We start from the raw sequence: 21,932 nt of genomic DNA, 5'->3' as shown, positions 1-21,932 counted from the left end.
ATTTGTCATCAATTTACCACATTTTGGTATTATTTCTCCCTCTTTGTCATAAAAAAAAAAGGAGAATAATTCAACAATACAAGTGTTGTAAAAAAAATCAAGTTTCACACTCAAAAGTTCTCATCATTAAATGTTATCAACATTAAAACGATAAATTCTAACAACTTCTCCCCCTTTGTCATCACATTTTGCATGTAGACGAGAAAAGAAGATAAGAAGGGAATCCATTAAGAACTGAATTTGTGAAATGATTTGAATCAAGTCAAAAATAAGTTTTCGTTAAAATATGCTTTCATTTTGATAAAGAGAATGGATTCATGAAAAGGATCGAGATATCCATATAAAATCAAATCCCTACAAAAATTATCATACACATGCTTTCATTACCACACATGAAAATTTATCTTTCAAGGATTAATATATCCATTGGAATTTCTTCAATTATTCATGGGAGAGAAGTATCACATGAAGGAGAAATTCATGAATAAAACTTCATAGTGAGAAGAGCATTACATCGAATTCATTTCTCATTAAAAATTCATAAGAGTGAAATCCGTGAGATATGCATTTATCATTGACTTCCATGAATCAAGATATATATAAACACTTTATGCATTTATAAAATGTTTCATCGTAGCCTTTAAACACTTTAGTCTTTCATCAGTCATATATTGTACCATATTTTTTATTTTATTTTAATACATATCTTATCATTTTATAAAAAAAAATCTTGTATTTTTAATCTAGAATCACCACGGATATTGCTTGATTGCATAGCCAAGTTGTGACATCCAATGTGAATCTTTTGCGGTGAGGGAAGACTTAAAAGGTTGTCATTAAAAAAGATTTCATCAAGTCTAGATTGAAACCGATTTTACAATTATTTGAGACATGTCGACTTCTAAAAAAAGATCCACAATAACATACTATACACCATATAATTGTGGATATTGTAACACTAATATTGCGATTAAAATTCTCTAGTATATTACATTTTCTCTGTGAATATAATCAAGTAGTAAATTGGGTTGCTATAAATACTAAATTTAATAAACTCCTGTATTCTTGAATAAAAAGGAACAAATACACTATCAGATTCATTTACTAAGAATTAAGAATTCAAAATTTCATTCGACATATTTAAAAAATATAAACTAACATATTTGATAAAAACTTTAATCGTTAATAAATCAAGTCTCATCTTTACTACTTAGCCGAAAAAAAAAATTTATATCCTCTTTTCAGTGACATCAATCAATTTTGCTCGAACAAATGACACATTACCCATGATTCTTAGAGAAAACAAAACACTGCTAATTAATCACTCATAACGATATATTCAAGTAGATGAATCACACGCCAAATCTACAATCCAAGAATATATTACGATGTAATAAGCTTTCTCCAAATCACTTTTATGAGAAAAGTGAACAACCGATGGCCACACATCGCAAAGCAACATTGCGTCGCAACCAATATTCCGTTTTTAATATCAACTAACATGGAATGACAAAAATATAGAACAGATGTTAATTACTGTGTCTGACACACTAAGAAACTATTCAACTGCAGTAGAATCACACTAAGAAACTTGGCCTTCTGCTGCTACTGATAAGCATCACGGTGTGATCACTCGTTTCCATCAACATGGAAATAAGTGAGCTGTTGAGACTCAAACCAATAAAGCCTTCCTGCTCCTTGATATGAAACAAACGCCGGATATGGTTCGTACCTAATCTTGGATGAATTCAAGACCAATACAAACCAACTTCATCTTCTTACAAACAGAAAGTAATTATCATATGTTGAACTAGGAGAAAACACATGACCAGAGGCTGTATATCAAGGATAGAACAAGCACTATTAACAACTGATCTATTAAAGAGATCGTCTTTGTTCCATGTTCAGGCTCATGGGACAAAACTAGTGGAGAGCACATGTATTCGAGGGTGAATGAAGGAAATGGATTATCTGTTGGCTGGAAAAGTGCTTCCCCTGAGGCAATATTTAGCTCTCCATTGCTCCATTCCTGAATTGTAGGAGAAAACTACTTCAATATACAATTCAACCAAAAATCTAATAATCTTTTTTTATAACTCTGCTAGAAGACTAACAATCCTTTTTTATCCATGATTTCTCTACTGAGAACTTAAATCAATGATTACATGTGAAATTACCTGGAGTGGTTTACCAATTGTAACTACTATGTCACCAGCTGACATCTCGAAAATTGCAGAGCCCTCTGGACAACGGATGCAAAATTCATGGTCGTCCCCAGAAATGTGGAGACTCAAAGCATGAGAGGAAAGGGATTTGGCATCGCTGAACTCCCTCATGTTACTTCTGCTGTGATGGGATTCATACTTTCTCAGACACAGGATCGAGTGAATCTCGCCAACTCCGGAGGGTGTTTGACTCACAAAATGTTTAGAGAGAATATTGGCAATGCACTCTGCAACAGTCTCCAGTCTAGCTGCAACATTCTCCATTCTTTCTCTGAAAACAATTGTTCAGTATGTTATAGAAATTTTGTTGTTGACATCACAACAATCTGGAGTATTTTGTTAGTTATCAAGTGTTTTTTTTCTTCTCTTTAATTCTAATGTTTGCTGGCTAAATCTGTTTATATTTCTTGCTTGCCTTGCCTTGGACTGTACTTTGTTCCAAGGAAATTTTGTTCTTTTGTCTCCCTTGATGAATTGGCTGTGGACTCCACATTCTTTTCCAAGGAGAAGCAAGAAAAGAAAGTTCTAGCTTGCTTCTGAAGGGCAAGTGAAATCAATAGAAACCAAATGTAGAATCCCTCAGAAATGTATATATCTCAGGATGACAATGAGTTTTAGAAACAATGAAGGTTGGCACTTCACAGATTCCTCTTATAGCTGGCACCATTTCCATGAGTTTTCCCTCTCTCTTCTTCTTTTTCCTGTTTTACTGGATTTTTCTTGTTTTATTCTCTGTCATCCCCTCCCCCTCCCCCTCCAGTACTTTTTACAAAGTAGTGAAAGTTGGCTGACACTCTTTCGAGATATTATTTTGCATTAAACGATGGTCAATTATAAGTAAGGATAATTAATGATTTATCAATTTAATCAAGCATTTGTAACAAGTGAATTTAACATATGCAACTGAGTTCTAAATTTTGAGAAGATCTGGATGGCTCAGTTCTCTACAAAATTTAATCTCAAAGGAGTTCAAATGGTTACATAATTAACATAAGGAAAATGAGAAATTGAAGAGAATAAGAGAACAGAAGAAGAACTAGGGAGAATCAAAACAGAAGGCATTGCAGGGAGCCAGTGGGTTTCCAGGAAAGAAATCATTTTTACTAAAGAAGTTGTCTGTGATATTTCCTCTATGACATCAAGTCCTATTTCTTTCTACCCACTGGGAAAAGCACAAAGCCAAATGGAGCTCAAACCACTTGGTATAACAATTGGAAATTCCCCTCTGTTGCTCAAACCACAAGATGGCAAATGTCTTGGATCATTCCTCCGTACATCAAAATGATACGATCCAAACACAGCCAAGCATAGCAAAAGCACATTTGTTCCAAAAAAAGAGAACATAGCAAAACCACAGTGACGTATGCTCCTTACTGAGAACTTCTATATTTGATTGAAGCTCCAATACATGGTGCATTACGTATTTTTCAACACTTAACCTTTTTCCTGAATTATATTATCAATGAAAGGCAATTAAAAAATCTCTGAATCATGATATATCTCTGAATCATGATATAACTCGTATTAGGCATGCAATTGAAAAGGTAGACATTATGGATCTACGATGAGGTTCAATGGAACGAGGTGGTTCAACCAATAATTTTGAAGAAGAAAACACATCATACATAATTTGCATTTGAGCAATGATATCCTCGTATATCGAACAACTATGATCAGATGATAAATTCTTCAAACATTTTTCTTGAGTTCTTTAAGCTTTTCATAAGATTGACAATTATCTGATTTCTATATGATGATTGGTCATAACATAAAAGAATTTTAATTATCATAACACATACAAATTGTTGAAAGAAAGTGAGAAAGCATTAAGAAAACAAAAATCAAACAAGCAGGACCAACTAAACTTTACTGTGTGTAACAAAATAAAGGTGTAAATAGTATTATTGTGTCGATGCGTGTAATCGTTAGATTGCTTTGACCGTAACGTACCTGAGGGTCCGATACGAGTCGGGCCAGGTCCGCTGGAGAAGCTGCTCCATCTCGGGGCTCCGCGACCGATACCAATAGAACTCCTCGGCGAGGGCATCCCGCCACCCGAAACACTGCTGCCCCAGCGCGCTTTTACTCTTCTCCCCCTCCGGTGTCTCGAACACCACGCCGCAAGCCTCGATCGCCGCCCTCGCATCCTCGGCCAACGGCGCACCTCCGCCGGCCACGCGCACGGCTCCGATCTCCGCCGCCGCGGCGAGCACCTGCCGAACGGCCAAACCGTCACCGGAGACCAGGGAATGGAGGTCGACCTCCGCTAGGGCCTTGAGCGGGGACCTCGACGGGAAGTAGGACTCGGGAAGGTTGAGATCGGGGACGCGCAGCGAGTCCTCTAGATACTCGGTGAGCACGAGATCGTCGACGGCGGCCGACCGCAGCCCCTTTCCGGTGGCGATCGGGGACGGAGGCGGCGCGCGAAAGCGGTGGCTGCGCGCATGCGTCGCTGGCGCCGTCGCCATCGGATCACCGCGCGATCGCACTGCGAGCGAGAGATAGAGATGGGAATTTGAACGAGTCGGTCATAAATAAACGGCCGTTGCATCAATAGCATCTGTCTGATATGGTCATGGATGGTGGACACGATTCCGGTAACTTCTCAGGCGATTAGAATGCCTCGTCGAATTAGACTCGGGGCTTCGATCATCAACAATTAACGAAACCATGTTTCGAGCGTCCTTTTTATATGCATATACACCTATCATTGCCAAACCACACGCTGAGTGCTCATGCACACATCATATCAACACGTATAACGCATAATCAGGATGAATCTCTCGTACAAAAAAAAAATTAAAATTAAAATTAAAAATAAAATATATACTTAAAAAACAATGAACATAAATTTACATAGTTCGATATTTTTGGATAAATTTTCGGAAAAAATGACTTTTTTGGATGTTAAAAAATAATATCTTTTATTTTCAGAATCCTCGACAGCACTCTTTTTTTTTTACTGATATTTGGAATACCTTTTCCGTTCCTTTTTCTATGGACCAATCCATAAGTGAATTGATCCAATTATAATATTTTTATATTATATTATAGTATTTTTAGTAATATAAAAAAGAAATATTATAATATATTTTTTAAATAAATTTTATAAATTATTATGTTTATAGTATTTTTTTATATTATGTTATAGTGTTTTTTTTTTGTATTATTGAATAAGGTAACATAATATAAAAATATTATAATTGAACTGAGTCATCCTATTGATCGATCAATAGGAAAAGAAATAAAAAAAGAAGGAAAAAAAGGGTGAATGACTAAGGGTATTTCAAGTATTAGGTAAAAATAAAGACACTACTAGAATTATAAAAATAAGGGATATTTTTTGAGAGAAGATAAAAAAATATATTTTTTTAGAATTGGTGGAGTACTTTCTCTTTTTATCCTTAAGAAAAAATTAAAATTTTCATGTACAACAACATTATGTTAAATCAATTCAAATTCATTTTCGTCCATCGACATAAAAATTTAAAATAGAATAAGAAATTTTGACCGAGGAATATAAAAATTTTCATCAATCCTAATAGCTAGGAATAAAACTATAATGACTTCTAATGTGGATACATATACATATATATATATATATATATATATATATATATATATATATATATATATATATATATATATATATATATATATAATCTTAAATTAAGAAAGAACAGGTGTAATGTCAGCAAGATTTTTTTTTCTTTTATCTATCGATAAATTAATAGATTGCTTGGTAGAGGCAGAGATATATCCCTCGACGAATAATTGGGGTTGAAATCATGCTTCCAGATCTTTGTTGGCTTGACGAACTGGTGCTGGTGCTTGTGGCCCAGAACCATCTGATATAATGCTGGATCCATCAATGAAGTCTCAAATTGCAGCATGTAGATGAATCCTTTGAAACCTGCTGCAATGGTTGGCTGCATTAATCTAATCAATTCACCATTATATCTTCATTAATATTTGCTCTTTGCTCGTACTCTTTGACTGAACCACATCTACGACACCTCTTCGACCATTTCAAGTAAATCCAGTCATTGCTTTATAATGCGAGACGCGAATGAAAATTGTCTTTCTTACGGAGATAAATTCCTGTGATAAAGATAGCCGCTATAATATGACAAATACAATAAAGGAAGACATGTATCATTCCAAGTAATGTGTTATTAGCATGATAGGAGTACAAGTCGATTGCTGAGTCTCTTCGACTAATGCTTGTTGATAAGTTGAAGCCTTTTGAAGGATGCTTAATATTGTCTGGGACGCTATGCAGACACTTATATTTCTTGATATTTTCAAACTTTCAAACTATATATATATATATATATAGTGAGGACTTCCTTTATTTTGGATTAGCGATTAGCCCAAGTCAATTAACCTATTTTTTAATAAATATTCATAGTACTGATTTAATTAGACTAATTTGATAATTTTTTTAAAATAAACTGTCACAGATAATCACGAAGAATAAAGAACATCACAGAGTATCTTTGGCATGATGATTAGTATATTAAATTATATGATACAATGATTTATATAAGATATATTAAAATTTTAATTAGATTCTGATAAAACTATTATCAATAAAAAATTATTAGATTATGATATATTAAAGGATGCTTCAGGGAGGGACTCTTTAACTTATTTTTATATCCTTTGTTCTCTGCTCTCTCTCTCTCTCTTTTAACTTATTTTTATATTCTTTGTTCTATGCTCTCTCTGTACAATGATTATAACCCAAAGATCCTGTAAATAGATTTATAAAAAAAATCATCTTTGTACATAGATCTACGAGCAATTCATGATATCCGAGATTTCTGATTAATAATGTGCACATCATATTCTAAATCTATGATAATTTAAAATATATTCATCTTTCATTATTTTTTGCATAGTAGTTTGATCTAACACAGTAACCATGACGAAGGCTTATCCAAGAAAACCAGACCTAAAAGGAAGGCGACGACGTCCTACGTTAGATAGATCCATATTAGAAAGGTGGCACAGCTTTCAATCTCCCTCACCGACATGGTGACATCTGCAGCACCAACTGCTGAGCATTAATTAGAGATTAACCACACAGGAGTCCATATAGCTTTTCCATCTTGTAAATTGATGATAGAAACGATGGTATGCACCAAGTGCAACTTGTAGAACATATGACTACGTGTACTTGCATTCCACGGTTCTTCTATTGGTGACTACCCAACCCCACTAGAAATAAATTCCTGAAATGTTAGCAGTGGTTTGGCCATTTAGACTTCCTCATGACATCCACATCCACAAAGCAAGGTGCGCCTCCACCCAAGAGTAACAATGACAAAAGAGAACACAGGTGATGTTTCTGCATCACTCCATTAGGTGGTCACAGTGTGATGGATTCCCATAGATTTCCTTTACTTGTTTATCCATCTTGCAAGCTTATCTTCTACTAACATGCCTTTTCTTTCTCTCCTTTTTACCTAGCTAGCAGTAGCTTTCAAAGCCTTGAAATTTGTGACTGCAAATGATACAATACAACCATGAATAGAAGATCATATATACATGCTCTTCTAATTAAGTTGTGATGTAGCCATCATCAGCTTTTTCTGTAGCTTCTACTATCATTTCCATGATTTCAGGTAAGACTTTTGACTCTGGAGAAGGCGAAAGGTCGTCCGTTGTAGAAGCAACCGACACAGGCGTATTTTAATGGCACCATGGACGCGTAGAGTACAGTATTATATAAGCGAAATGGGATTGCAAGTTGATCGTGACGAGCGTGGTGGCCTCAAACTTCGGTTGACTCTGTGGAGTGAGTAGCCTGCAAAATCATGTAGCAAAATAGTCTTTGTGTCTTTGCTTTATAAACTGCTTCGTATCTATGTACTTTGGATGGTATGCAGCCACAGAGTTCCCTAAACCGGTCCAAGTCCAACGACAAACACCGGCTTAACTGCCGAAGAAAATCGTATCCTAGCCGTCGCGTTCTCTCAGCCGCCCATCGAAGAATCGGACGGTCAGTGCGCGTCCCCATTCATACCGACCCCGCTTCCTCTGCCTGCACCTTGTCGACACGTGAGTCACGAAGGTCCTCACCGAGGGAAACGAAAAAGACGGGAAACGGGTCGGCGTGGTGCAAATTGGAAAAGGGCCGCCAGTGGCATCTACTCTTTCTCCGCCACTGCCGCGTGGGTGGAGGCCGCTGATTGGCCCTGGGATTCCCACGGCTCTCCAGCGTATAAAAGCAGAGCCGCCGCCGTCGTTGTTCTAAGCGATCCATGGTCGGACAATCTTCTCGTTGACGCTGGAGAGGGATAGAACGAAGAAAAAGATTGCTGGGTCTTGGATTAGGAGTTTTAGGGTTTTGTAGATGCAGCAGCAGGCGTAGAGGAGCTCGGGAGTCGCAGTTCGAGGGGCTTAACCCCGTCCTGTTTGACTGTGAATTCCTTCGCCGATTGTACGGCTTTTGGACGCGGTGGCCAGCATCGGATTCGAATTCGAGCGCTGCACTGATTGCGTGGTTGTATGTTTTCTTCCTTTTTTTTTTTTTTTACTTCCTTTTGCTGTGTGCTCTCGGAGTAGCTGATGCGAAGTTTCAATATCAAGAAAGGTGGTTTGACGGGGAAAAGCTTTAGGGTTTTGTAATAATTTGCTGGGGCAAATGGAGATTTTTAGTGAGGGAAGGGTCTAATTGATCGATTCTTCTCTCGGAGGTTGTGGTTGACGGGAAAGCTTGTTCTTTCTGAATAGATGAGTGATATTGAAGAAAGATGTCTCAGTAAAGAGCTTAGAGTTTCTATGAAATAGAGAAAAAAGGCGTTTCTTTGAAAGAAAACCCTACTGTTCTCGTCTCTTTGTGAAGGATGGATTGGTTTCAGTTGATGTGAGGAGCTCAGGTTTGGATGCTGTACAGAGTTTGGGACTTCGGGTAGGCGACCGTTTTGTGGCTGTGCTTGCCGAATCATGAGCTGTATCGACGACTATAGAGACAGTAGGAGAGACGAAGAGGATTTCAGGCGTCCGGGTGGGAGCCAGGTAGCAGCTGATTCTCTGCCCCTTGGACGGCACTCCTTGGGAGCGAATGGAAATTTTCCAGCTGCACATCTTGATATTGATGAGAAGCTTTTGATCGACCCAAAGTTACTTTATATTGGAGCAAAAATCGGAGAGGGAGCCCATGGGAAAGTCTACGAGGGGAAGTAAGTTCAATGAACCAACTAGACAAGCCCCTCAATTTTTTTCCTTCCTCTATTGGCAAACTATTTCACGTCTTTTCCGGAAATTTATTGCCAAGTGAGCCATATCATAAATGTAGAATTAGCAGCTAAAGTTGGAAGGATCTTAGTAAATGTATTTCTTGCTTTTTCATTTTTATCCTTCGTTCTTTCAGAATGTTACTCTGTTATGCAGAAAAGTACATCCTGCTTCTATTTCTTAAACTTATTATCTAAACGTCCACATTTGATGCTTCAGAAGATCGATACATTTGATGTTATGTTTTATTTAAAACATCTTATTTGATTATTTTTTAACTATTCAAAATTGCAAATCAAAATTGAAAATTCTGTGAGTGCTCCCCACATATTTTTAACCTATTCAATGATGTTTCACTTTGCTCCTGATTTTTATGTTTTTAAATAATTTGAGAATATGATCATTCTATGATGTAATTGCTTCATTTTTTTCTGATTTAAAATATGAGAAGTTTTTTTTAATTGTACTCCTGATCATGGGACTGTATATAACAAAGTTTCTTCGCTTTTCTAGCTTTTAACTTGCAGAAGTTTTGTAATTCAGCCCCTACATCTTGGGCATGTCCTAAGGGAACAAACACATTTTTCTACAGCTGCAGTTGGAGGGACCAACAGCAGATTGAAACCAAGAGCAAGGCCCGGAGCTAGCTAAGTAAAAATGCGATAAAACTTTTACAAAAGAAGGCTTCTTATAATTATAGTCAAGATTTATTGTTTTGCCCAGACCAGAATGGACCCGGCAGTACTTATTGGTCTGGACTTGAACCAAAACATTAACTGCCTCTCTTCTTTGTACCTCAGTACATATCGGCAATACCGTTTGCTAATACACTGGCATAGATTGGACCCGAGTCGGTCCATTCATGGACTGACAAGGACTCAATACTTGAAGTGCAGAACCTTGATTATAATATCATTTGGTTTCTGTTGATGAAGAACATGATTTTAGTTTCTTGGTTAGTTTTTATGTTCTATGTTGCTGCCAAAGGAAAAGTGAACATAATGCAACTACCACGAATATGAAAAATTTCTCATGGGTGGTTGATAAATTCTTGGTGATATATGTATGTCTGCAGTACCATACTGACTAGAGAGGATTCACTAGCCGTAAAGCTGCTGGAAAATTTCGAGGGCGAGCCCTTTGTGATCTATGTGACCCGAAATAAAGACACAGAAACAAACTCTCTTCATGTTGGGGAAGACTATATACATAGACCCTTTTCAGACCTTGCATTGATTGGAACTCATGCACTGGATTTGTATGGTTGCAAAAATTATAAACTACTGCATTTAATAACTGGACTTGGGTCAACATCCTTTTAATAGTTAAGGATTGGGATTTTAAAATAATGTGGGTCTGATTCTGCTGAAGTACATTACATTTAGTTGCTTGTAGGTGTATAAATACATGAGCTAAGAACTAAATAGCTCATGTTCACTGACTTAACACTTTTTAGATTTGTATACCAGGTTTAATAGGTACAACCATGCACAGGTTGTTACAATTGATATACAAACTATTGTATATACTTCTTAGAGACCTACTGATTTAAGGTTTAATTGTGACTAATGGAAAGATCATAAGGATTTCTAAACTTAGAGACCTACCAACTAACAGTTTAATTGTGACTGATGGAAAGAACATGAGGATTTCTATTAGCTTCCTGATCGTAATTTGTCTTGTAAAACTTGTCCAAGTATATGCATTATTCTGGTTGTTGTAATTCGTATCAGCTTCTATCAATCAGGTACCACAACCAAATTGTGGCAATCAAAGTTCTCAATGGTGGCAGTACTCCTGATGAGAAGGTAACTCTTCAAGCTCGTTTTATCCGAGAAGTAAATATGATGTCCAGAGTCCAACATGAAAATCTTGTCAAGGTGAGTGTCTGCTCAATAATTCTTAAGTTGCTGATGATTTCTGACATATAATAGTTTCAAGTCCATGGTCTTGGCCTTCCTATTTCATTCATTCTTCTATTTCTTTTCAATTTTTTGCCTCAACTATTCTCTCTCTTTCATGAAGTTCATTGGAGCTTGCAAGGACCCCTTCATGGTGATTGCCACGGAACTGCTTCCAGGAATGTCATTGAAGAAATATTTGAGCAGCATTCGTCCCAAACAAGTAGATCTTCATAAAGCAATTAGCTTTGCACTTGATATTGCTCGTGCAATGGACTGCTTACATGCTAATGGGATTATACACAGAGACCTGAAACCTGGTTGGTACCTGTCTTGTGGTTTTGTTTGCACTACAATCTTAATCATTCAACTGTTAAATTTTTATTGTCTTGCACAAAAGTTATTTGCCAGTTGCCACCATAAAGCACGTCTGATTTGGAGGACAAATTGCTTTCAAAAGTATAGGAGTGTTCTTGTATTTTGAAATGTCTACATCCATTATTTTGTATCTCTGTTTGTGTATCCATGTATTAGTACATATGTAGGTATATCAAATGTAATGCTGTTCCTTTCTTTTCTTGAAAAAAATAAGAAACACCCTTTATATAACTATATTTATGTGTATGCATCTGTAAATACATATGTAGGTACAGTATGTAGTTTGTGAGAAAATATAATTATTTTTTGTTTCCTTTTTAATTTACTGTTTGCAAAGTAGAATTGGTACTTCAAAATGCTTTATGTAGTCATTAGATAATAAGTCTGATTTGGTTGTTAAGATAACAAATATTTAATTTTTCTTTGATTCTTTCGGTAGTTTGATAGTAATTGTATACATAAGCTAAAGAAACGGAATAGGTCACCATGTTAATGAGTTGCTGTACATTTTATATGTGCATTCTCAAATTGGCAACTTATGCATCTCATTGCTGCCATGGGACACTTTTGGTAGGGATCACAAAGAGATTCTGCAAATAATACTTTATGCTGTTACTGTACATCAAAGTTTGGTATAGTGATGACCATGAGTACCATGTTAACACAGTTAATGAAATTTGTGAGCTGCATGATGTAGATTGCCTCTCGCTGAGTGTATGAGTGTTGCCTATCTGTGAGCAGCATGTTATCATAGTTATTGTTGTTTTTGTTCCTTTTGGTGCATGAGTGTATAGTTTAATAAATGAAAATGTGCAGATAATTTGTTGCTTACGGCAAACCAGAAGAATGTGAAGCTTATTGATTTCGGACTTGCAAGAGAAGAAACAGTTACTGAGATGATGACTGCCGAAACTGGAACTTACAGATGGATGGCTCCTGAGGTGATACACCATTGACTTCAATGGTTATCATGTATTTGTTACTTGTTAACATCTAATTTCCTTTTTCTTGGTGTCTTGGAAATATGTGGTGATTGGACATGCACATATAGTTTTAAGTAGAGGATATGAGGATCTTAATGGACATGTCCTATTTAAAAGTTTTGCCTGCTTCAAAAATTGTCATAGTGTTAGTCCAGAACCCATGATTTAGATGACATGGTGTGAAGAACGTCACCTTACAGATGGCTGTTTTGAGTCATTTCCTATGTTTTTGAATTCTCCATGATTTTCTTAATATACTCTTAGGAAGTAGCTTATTTATTTGTTTATGGATTGTAACTGCCATTTGTTTATATTAACATAATTATCAAGCTTTCTCCACAACTTACATTGTTCTTCATATGCTTTACCAAGGAGCAAGTCGAACTGTTAGAACTTTGCCAGTACTCAGTATGCTTATCCTTTTATTCTACAGCTTTTTCTTATTAACAAAAAATTCATGTCGGTACTTAAGTTTACAAATAAAACCTAGCAAACCTTAATTGAAGTAAATCACCAATGTTGGTGCTTATGGCTTGAATGAGATTATAGAATATGCTATATGCTGAACTTTTTGTGATATCTGCTGGTTGTGTATTAGAAATTGTAGACAAATTGTGAATAAAAATTGTATTCAGTTTTACATATGTTTTAAGTCTTTGCTGGTGGTATGCTAGGATTTGTTGCTCATATCATAGTTATTTTGATTTTCAGGACTAAGTTTATTCACAGCATTGGTTTACAGTTAAAAGTGTAATCAGTCAAAGCATTAAAGCTGGTTCAATGCTTTCAATTAATTTTCTCAATCTTCTCCGTTGCAATCCTAGAGTTATTTGCTATTTTGCTTATGGTTCTTCTTTCTATTGTGCTGTTGCAGTTATATAGTACAGTTACTCTGCGTCGTGGTGAGAAGAAGCACTACACCAACAAGGTTGATGTTTACAGCTTTGGCATTGTATTGTGGGAGTTGTTGACCAATCGAATGCCATTTGAAGGCATGTCAAACTTGCAGGCTGCTTATGCTGCTGCTTTTAAGGTTAGCATGTTGCTCCTTTCAATTTCCTTTGTTTACTGTGTCTTGATTCAGTCTTGGAGCTTTATAAAGTTCTTTCTAATCAAATCTGCAATAATATTTTATAGTTTCCAGTAGAAAGTGAGGTGCATAATCGAAAAGTAACTAACTTAATCCTACTTGTAGAACTCCACTTGTTCTATTATCAGTTGAACTTTATAAGTTTTGCCCCACATGTCGGCTGAAGATTTACTTGATTATCATTGTTTAATGATTAGTGCTTTCTGGTTTTCATCTTTACTGCTTTGTAGCTTAGCATGCGATAGTATGTAATGTTGTTGGACTGCCTTTATTGGTATCTGTACTAATTGCTGGGAAGACAATATACTTCAAACTACAATTGGTTTTACTACTATGATCTGTGATGCTTCCATTGTCAACTTAAACCTTATAAATTTCATGATAATGCTGGTAGGCTTATTTTTTTCTTCCCCCACCAAGAGCGATCACCTATTTTTTGCTTCGGTAAATGTCATGGGGAATGCATGGTAGATAAAGGATGAGAAGACTTGTTTATTAATTGCAAGTAGTAGTAGAGAGGTGCATCCATTGGATTAGATTACTGGCCACATAAAACTAATCAAACGAAAATGTGTTGCTGCAAGCTTACATGATGTGCAATGCTTGTGATTTTTTTCTTTTCACTTTTACTTTGCGAACTAGTTGCCTCTAGTAATTTGGTAGGTAAATAATCTGTGAGGGCTTGTATTGCTTTTACTTTGCAGTCTAGTGATTCTTTCGTTTTGTGAACATGTACATGGATGCATCAGCTGCAATGTGGTGCTTTACTATCTCATAAAATTTCAACTAAAATGCAACTGACTAAGCTGCACAAGCATGAAATATTTTTTAGGAATGGAGTCGATTCCATAATCAAGATGTGCAAGATTGAGGGATAAGGCTTTTCCACCTGACATGTCAGGGAGAATTATTTAAGCAGAGCAAAATGGAGAACTAAAGAAGTTCCTCAGAGTTGATTCATTTAATTTTATACTCAACGGTGTGGGTGATTGGATGCCATATGAGTTTTTAATGAATTAAAGGAATTATTTAGATTAACAGACAATGGAAGCTAAAAAGGGAAAGTAAAACGGCCACATAGAAATGAAAAATTGAAACATCTTAGGATACAAGTTGATAAAGTTGAGTGGGATTCTTAGACCTCATGGCCCATATATAATTAATATTTAAAGCATATGGGATTACATGATGTGCTTCAGCAATGTAGGGAACTTGTGCTGGTCAGGAGCCATACATTAGAATGTTCACAGTACATACCATTTATATGTGGAGGTTCTGCATCACATTTGGTGGTGCTTTTAAGCAAGGTTTGCCATTTCAGCCATCTGTTGGACTAGTACATACCTGTCAGTATTAGTGTACTGACACAGTACATCGATATATGTATCAGTGTTTTACAGAGGAAGAAAATGAGGGAGAAGAGGAATGGATGGTGAGGAACAGATTAAGAAAAAAGGAGGAAGGAGGAAGGAAGAGGGAAGAAGAGGTGGAGGAAGAAGAAAGAAGCAGTGGAAGAAAAAAGGAAGGAAGAAGAGGAGAAGAGGTGGGAGCATACGTGGGAAGAAGAATGAACAATGGCAGTTGCAGTGGCGAAGTAGCGGTGTTGTATGCAAGGAGAGGGCTTGTGTTAGAACACGAGCCCTAATTTGTTTTTTTTTAAATGCTGAGTTGGATGGACCCTGCCACTTTTCTGATTTTTTATTCTTTTAATCTGATCGTTTGAAACAGGGGTGGTCCACGTACTGGCCCACTCCCAGACCAGTATGTACTGCTCGTACCATACCGTGAGTGGTATAGCAATCCTTGCTTTTAAGCATCATTACTATCACTTCTAAGATTATCATCTATTGATAGTCAGGTGGTTGTCAAGTGAAGCCTTTATCTAGTGTTTAATCTTTGAAGCACCCATAAACCCTTGGGGCTTCATTACGATTTCATTTAGAAATAACGAAAAATAAGAGGCAAATACTTGCACAGAAGTATATACTATTGGGGTTGCTGATTTGGAGCCATTAGTCGTTGATCACCTACAACAGTAAATGATATTACTCCACCGTATCATAGAAAAATTTGTTGAATATAACTTTCTAGAGGTACCCTGATCATGGTTCCAAAACCGGTTTTGATTTCAGAACCAAAACCAAACCAGTACTAGGCGGATCTGATTTCGGTTCAAACCATCAGTTTTGATTGATAAAAAGAAACAAAAAAGTAATTTACTTGCCCGAGTTTTGAACCGGTCATTAAGCTTGGAGTGATAACTACTGCACCCTGGAACCCACTTGTTTTTTCATCTTGTTTGGAACTGAACCGTCAGAACCCGATTTCGGTTCAGTTTGGAACTGTCGAATCATACCCAGTTTGGTTTTGATGCTCGACTGGTTTTGTTTCGGTTTGAACCATACCCTGGTGGATTCTATCTAGAGATAATTTTCTACTACATGTAGAGTTGAACAACAAAGGGGTTCCAAAATTAGATGATACTTCTGTTAAATGTTATATGGGGCTTTTATAATGGATTATTTGTCTTAGCCAATCACTTTGTATTTTATATGCGTAAGTCCTTGAGGTAATCTGATTAGTTGATTAACAGGCGATGATGCCTATTATAATCTTGCGAGTGACTTTTGGAATTTTGTTTTAAGTTCTAAGAATTACAATGCTTGTGTTAGATATATTGATCAAAGTTGTCGTGCATGCACTGTCTGTGATTGTTTACCCCATCACCGGACTACTGATTGCTGACTTGAACTTACTGTTTTGTTGCTCCGGGAAATCCATGCAGCAAATGCGCCCACCGCTGCCTGAAGACACGCCACCGGAGCTCGTGTTCATTGTGCAGTCATGCTGGGTGGAGGATCCCAGCACGCGGCCCAGCTTCAGCCAGATCATTCGCATGCTAAACGCCTTCCTTTATACCCTTCCATCAGCGCCTTCACCAGAACCCGACGCTGTGCCTGCCGTGATGAACACCCGCGGCGCCATCACAGCGACGTCCTCCCCACGGAGGGGAGGCAAGCTTTCTTTCCTTCGTCAACTCTTTGCTGCAAAGAAGGCAGGTAGTAGCAGTAGTAGCAGTGCGTAGGCGATGGAAATTTATGATTTTTCTTGGTTTTGACCGAAGGCGGTATACTTCACATGGAATACAGGAAAAAATATCATGCTTATCCAATATTTATATATAAATCTAATCTTCTAATCTCACGAATTCCCTGTTCTTTTGTGCAATTAGTCTCTGCAACCAATTATATATATATATATATATATATATATAAAATCTTCTAAGCTCAAGTATTCCATGTTCTTTTGTGTTATGAGTCTCTGCAGCCATTCTTCATGCATGTCCGTAGTAAAGTATGAATATCTCGTCATAGTCAGGCTCTGGTTGAAGTTTTGGTCTTTGGATGGGGTAAGGCCGGCTGACGAATTTGCTTGGTGGTTCGTCCAACGTTGTAGCTGCTTCATGATCCGTGCATGTCAATCCTGTCGTCGATCGTGTTAGCCCTAGCCTATGCGGGAAGGGAACCGGACTGATGATCACCGTTCATCGCTTTTGCTTACGAATCGTACGGTCGAGAAAATATTCGAGTAGAAAAGAAGGGAAAGTAAAGAGGGAAAATTTTAATTATTGTGTGTTTACTGGACGCCCTTATCATTAACACGGTGAGTTGGAGGACACCGCCAGGGGAGTGTGAACGGCAACAATGGCTTCCCTCCACCTCTCTTCTTCCCACGCTCGGCTGCTCCGTTGCTCGCCGACCTCTCCCTTCCCCATGCTGCCGATGGCGAGGGCTCGCACCCTGTCCTTCACGCCTCTGCGCTCCAAGTTTTCCTCCTTCCCTAGTAATGATAGTAGTTCTGAGCCAGAAGCTCTCTCCTCCCTGTGATTGCCCTTCATCGCTGATTCTCTCCCTCTTTTTCTCCCTCATCTTTCAGGGATCTACGCCTTCTCCAGCAACGACATCAAGGTCGGGTCCAACATCGAAGTCGACGGCGCCCCCTGGCGGGTTCTCGGTATCGCTTCCTTTTGTGCTCCACTATAGAGAGTGTTCTTTTCCCGTGTAATGTTGCTGTCATCGTCGAACTTCGCAGTCATCCCTCTGGTTAACTTTATTCTGGTTTTTGGTTTGACTTGATAGAGTTTCTCCATGTGAAACCTGGAAAGGGGGCAGCATTCGTGAGAACGAAAGTGCGCAACTACATAACAGGCAACACGGTTGAGAAAACCTTTCGAGCAGGAAGCACGGTAAATCCGAGTTCATACTGAAACACAACCTCAGCGTCTTTCTGAAATTTGTGTTTCCGCATCAGTGTAATGCATGACAGGCCTTGTAGGGTTATTTGCTTCATTGCTTTTGGTTTACACTACTTCTTCTTTGTAAAATGTTTAGGCTGGTCCACTGTTTCCTTTTCTTTTTTGTTTCTTTTATTGACCTAATGCCCTGTGGTACCCTGCTGTGACAGATTCAAGAAGCAAATATTGCCAAGGAAACCAAACAGTTCACATACAAGGATGGCTCCCAATTTGTGTTCATGGATCTGGTACAAATTTGCATTCCTTCGCATTTGCAATTATGACACAAATGAATAATAGAATAGTTTAATTTATCTACACTTTTAAAGATGATTCATTTCATTCATCTTTTACCTTATCGAAGTGTGCGCATGATATGATGGTATCTGCCACTGTATATATGCTTCTCCATTTTGTCGATTACATTGCCATGATGATGCATTCTGATTAATACAAATTGCCCAGTTGGATTTGTGTCACGTTTTGGCATGGCATGATAAGATTTTGCGCTTACCATGACTAACATGATCTGGCATGACATGTCAAGGACAACCATAGTCTCTATGAGAAAATATTTATGATGCATTGATTGACTGATGAAGGTGTAAAGTAGGTATATCACTCTGTTGTGGTAATTCAGTGTTCTCGGTTCTTGTCTGCAACTTGGATATAGGATCACATACTAAATTCTATGACACCTTCTGATAACAATGTTTAGATTTGCTCATCGATCTACTTGAGGAATAAGTTTCTTTCTCCTTTTGTTGGTAGTTATAACTTGGATGAGAATTTATGATTCTAAAGCATCTTGGGAAGCCAACTAGTTGTTCCATTGCTGTCATTTGATTTTGGGAGCCTGGTTATGAGTTCTTAAGGAATCTTGTGATCACTGAGCTGCATTTTTAGGAATAGGTGATATGAATCTCATTCTTGTTATATATCAACGTTTTATCTAAGGATCTCTTCAAGTGGTTGTTCTTAATAGACCAGTAAAGTTGGGTTAGAAGCGCCTTGCATGTGTTAAGAGTGATCAAAAGACAACAGGTCCACTTTGGTCATGTCAGCCCTTAATTTCTCAAGGAGGGCAGTCTCCATGACAAGAACAAAAACCAACTTGATAAATTATTAGCAAATCTAGGTAAAATTCTTTCTTTGATAATGCATATGGAGGCCTATTTGCAGAATGCATGCACGGTGGAACCAGGAACTGTTTATCTTGGGCATTACTGATAGAATACTTTTAGAGATTGCACAGTTCTGGAAAGATTTGTCATCAGTTGAGGACAAAAGGAATTAAAAGAGTTTAAACAGTTCAGTAGAAAACTAGGAAAGACATGATTATCCACCTGACAACTTGATTTTATTTTATGGAATCGAACTAAAGGATGGTGGAGTAGTTAATTTTAAAATAGAAAAGAGTTGAGGACCTCTATACTTGGCTTGATTAGGTTTTTTGTGCTTGAATCTATACTTGGCTTCAGGTTTTTAACTGAGAAGCTTATCTTTTATGCCTATGCCTCATCTGATATTGGTCCAGGAAACTAAAATTTGGGTGTTTAACCTAGAGCATTCAAATAACTGACCTGCTTTTATATATTTTCTCAGTGACCTCATTGCACATAAGGCTGACAGTGTTGAAACATGAGATACTTTTGAAATACTCCCTTTTCATTTTATGCTATTACATATGTGAATCTTCACAAGATATAGCAGATATCTTGATGTGATAATTTGTGACAGGCTACCTACGAGGAAACTCGTCTGACTGAAGCAGAAGTTGGTGAAAAGACCAAATGGCTGAAGGAGGGTATGGACTGTAATGTGGTTTTCTGGAATGGACGGGTATTCCTTGTCTCTGCTCTACCATGGTCTTTGTGGCTTATGCACACCTTAGTTATTGTTATGTGAAAACAGGAAAATGTTGGGTGCTCGGATTATGGGTTTGGCTGGGGGCTCTTCATCTTTTTGCCTTCCTGTTTGTCTCTTATTGAAATCCTTTTTGGTTGATGCATTTACACTTGTAAGATGTATAAGTTTCAGATCAACTAATGTGGAACAATTATATAGGTTATCGATTTTGAACTTCCCATCATAGTTAAGCTGACAGTGGTTGAAGTGGATCCTGGTGTAAGAGGTGACACTGCACAAGGTACTTTAGGAGAGAGATTTATATAATGATTTCTTACTGATTCTGCAATTTAACAATTGAGTTTTGGTCCAGAAAGGTTGCTAATAATTGATTCTTTCAACTGAATAGATGTTGCTTTCTTTCTTTTTTAGTTTTGATGCATTAATTCAACCACTACTGGATAGAATATTTATTTGCATATAAACATCCCAAAACTGCTGTCTAACATCATTAAGTTGCCACATGTAACACAGATGACAAGTGAAACTGTCTTGCAGAGCCCTTTCATATGGTTATATGCAAATTTTCTTCTTGTAGTTATCGATAGAGTGCCTCTACTTTTGTCTCGTAGCTAATCCTACCACCGTTTGTGCATGCTTACAATTCCTAAAAGATCTAGAAAGCATTCACGTGATCGTATCACAATTTTTTGGTCGTTATATAATCTCATCATCGGTTCATTTTCCTTGATGTTTCTCCACATTTTGTACAATTGGAGGCATACTACTTCAGATGATTTCGGTTTAAGACAAAATAGAGCTCTGTTCGGAATATGCAAAATGAAGTTCTAACTGGAACAGTGTTCACATCCCCTTTTTTGTTGAAAAAAGGTTGCACATTCATTTTCCATGAAGGGAAACATGAAGGTTATAATTGTGGTCAGGGAGGCTAGTTGAATGGGTTTAATGTATCAGCACCAACATTTCTTCAGTGTTCATTTATTTACATATTAAACTTCAGTTGAGAAGAATATCTAATGTTTGCGTGAACAAAATACAAATTGCAGGGGGATCAAAACCAGCAACTCTTGACACAGGTGCGGTCATAAATGTGCCGTTGTTTGTAAACACTGGTGAAGAGATCTTGGTGGATACTCGAACTGGCCAGTACACAAACCGAGCATAGGGAAGCTTCTGTTGTATTGAATCCTCCCAACAGAGTGTTTTAGGTTTTTTTTTTTTTTTTTCTTTGAGGGATGACAGAATTGTGCAATTGAAGGTTTTGTCATATCAAGAGTTTTGCAGCTTTGTGACTAACCTGACAGTTTCTACATCATATTCTTTAAAAACATCTTCCATTGATTACTGTCTTTTCAGCTTTACATGCACAAACTATTTGTGCGATCTGTTTGGCTGTTTGCAAATGGTGATTCTTTTTCATGATAAGGTTCTGATTTGTGCTAAATTGTCTGTCAGAGAACGATGTGAATTATCATTACAAGTACAATTGATGAGAGATACTCAATATCCTGTGTGCGCTCTCAGAAGATCCTGAGCAGGCAACAGATTGTACTGATTCTGCTGTTTGTTCATGAAATAAGCTGCTTTTCTTGTTGGTGGAATATGTCATAAGTAGCCGATGGATTGTCCCACAGAAGGTTGAATGTGCATGTATGCGCAAGGAATGAAACTTCGAACCACGATATTGTATTGGTCCATGACCGGTTCGGTATATATGAATTGGTGCCATTATAAATATCGATATTTCAGAAACGTTATTGAAAATTCAGTCGAAATTTATTTTTTTTAAAAATAATATTTTGGTTTTGTTTCCTATTTTTCTAATTTATAAAATCAAATCGAATAAGAATAAAATAAATCTGAGTTATAAATCAATAGAATATGAAACCGAATTGCTTGGTGGCTAAGGATTGAAAAATAGAATTTCTAATTTTAGGATCCATCAAA

General features: G+C 37.2%; 3 protein-coding genes across 4 annotated transcripts; 2 read left to right on the top strand and 1 right to left on the bottom strand.

Annotated features, from left to right (window-relative positions):
* Positions 1-1,544: 1,544 nt before the first annotated feature.
* On the bottom strand, positions 1,545-4,960 carry LOC135651010 (uncharacterized). The gene is made up of 3 exons (XM_065170771.1): positions 4,176-4,960; positions 2,178-2,496; positions 1,545-2,029 (listed from the first exon to the last, which is right to left on the bottom strand). The coding sequence occupies exons 1-3, from the start codon at positions 4,691-4,693 to the stop codon at positions 1,811-1,813; spliced, it is 1,056 nt and encodes a 351-aa protein (XP_065026843.1). The 5' UTR covers positions 4,694-4,960; the 3' UTR covers positions 1,545-1,810.
* Positions 4,961-8,360: 3,400 nt separating this feature from the next.
* Positions 8,361-17,026, top strand: LOC103999934 (serine/threonine-protein kinase STY13). Its single transcript, XM_009421837.3, has 7 exons — positions 8,361-8,739; positions 9,079-9,415; positions 11,218-11,350; positions 11,496-11,691; positions 12,566-12,690; positions 13,607-13,765; positions 16,608-17,026. Exons 2-7 carry the CDS (start codon positions 9,180-9,182, stop codon positions 16,905-16,907), a joined length of 1,149 nt encoding a protein of 382 aa, XP_009420112.2. The 5' UTR covers positions 8,361-8,739; positions 9,079-9,179; the 3' UTR covers positions 16,908-17,026.
* A 243-nt stretch (positions 17,027-17,269) lies between these two features.
* On the top strand, positions 17,270-21,346 carry LOC135651619 (uncharacterized). 2 transcript variants are annotated; one of them, XR_010501877.1, is made up of 8 exons: positions 17,270-17,665; positions 17,759-17,836; positions 17,962-18,068; positions 18,287-18,364; positions 19,857-19,958; positions 20,031-20,091; positions 20,184-20,265; positions 21,032-21,346. XR_010501877.1 is itself a non-coding variant. In XM_065171834.1 (7 exons), the coding sequence occupies exons 1-7, from the start codon at positions 17,527-17,529 to the stop codon at positions 21,148-21,150; spliced, it is 705 nt and encodes a 234-aa protein (XP_065027906.1). In that variant the 5' UTR covers positions 17,297-17,526; the 3' UTR covers positions 21,151-21,346. The 2 variants fall into 2 exon arrangements, 1 of the variants encoding a protein (XP_065027906.1); XM_065171834.1 differs by lacking the exon at positions 20,031-20,091 and having other exon boundaries at positions 17,297-17,665.
* The last annotated feature ends 586 nt before the right edge of the window (positions 21,347-21,932 follow it).

This window comes from Musa acuminata, chromosome BXJ3-10 (assembly GCF_036884655.1).
Source record: "Musa acuminata AAA Group cultivar baxijiao chromosome BXJ3-10, Cavendish_Baxijiao_AAA, whole genome shotgun sequence".
Lineage (NCBI taxonomy): Eukaryota > Viridiplantae > Streptophyta > Magnoliopsida > Zingiberales > Musaceae > Musa > Musa acuminata.
The sequence above is the reverse complement of the archived record's forward strand: the minus strand, read 5'-3'. Positions and strand labels throughout refer to the sequence as shown.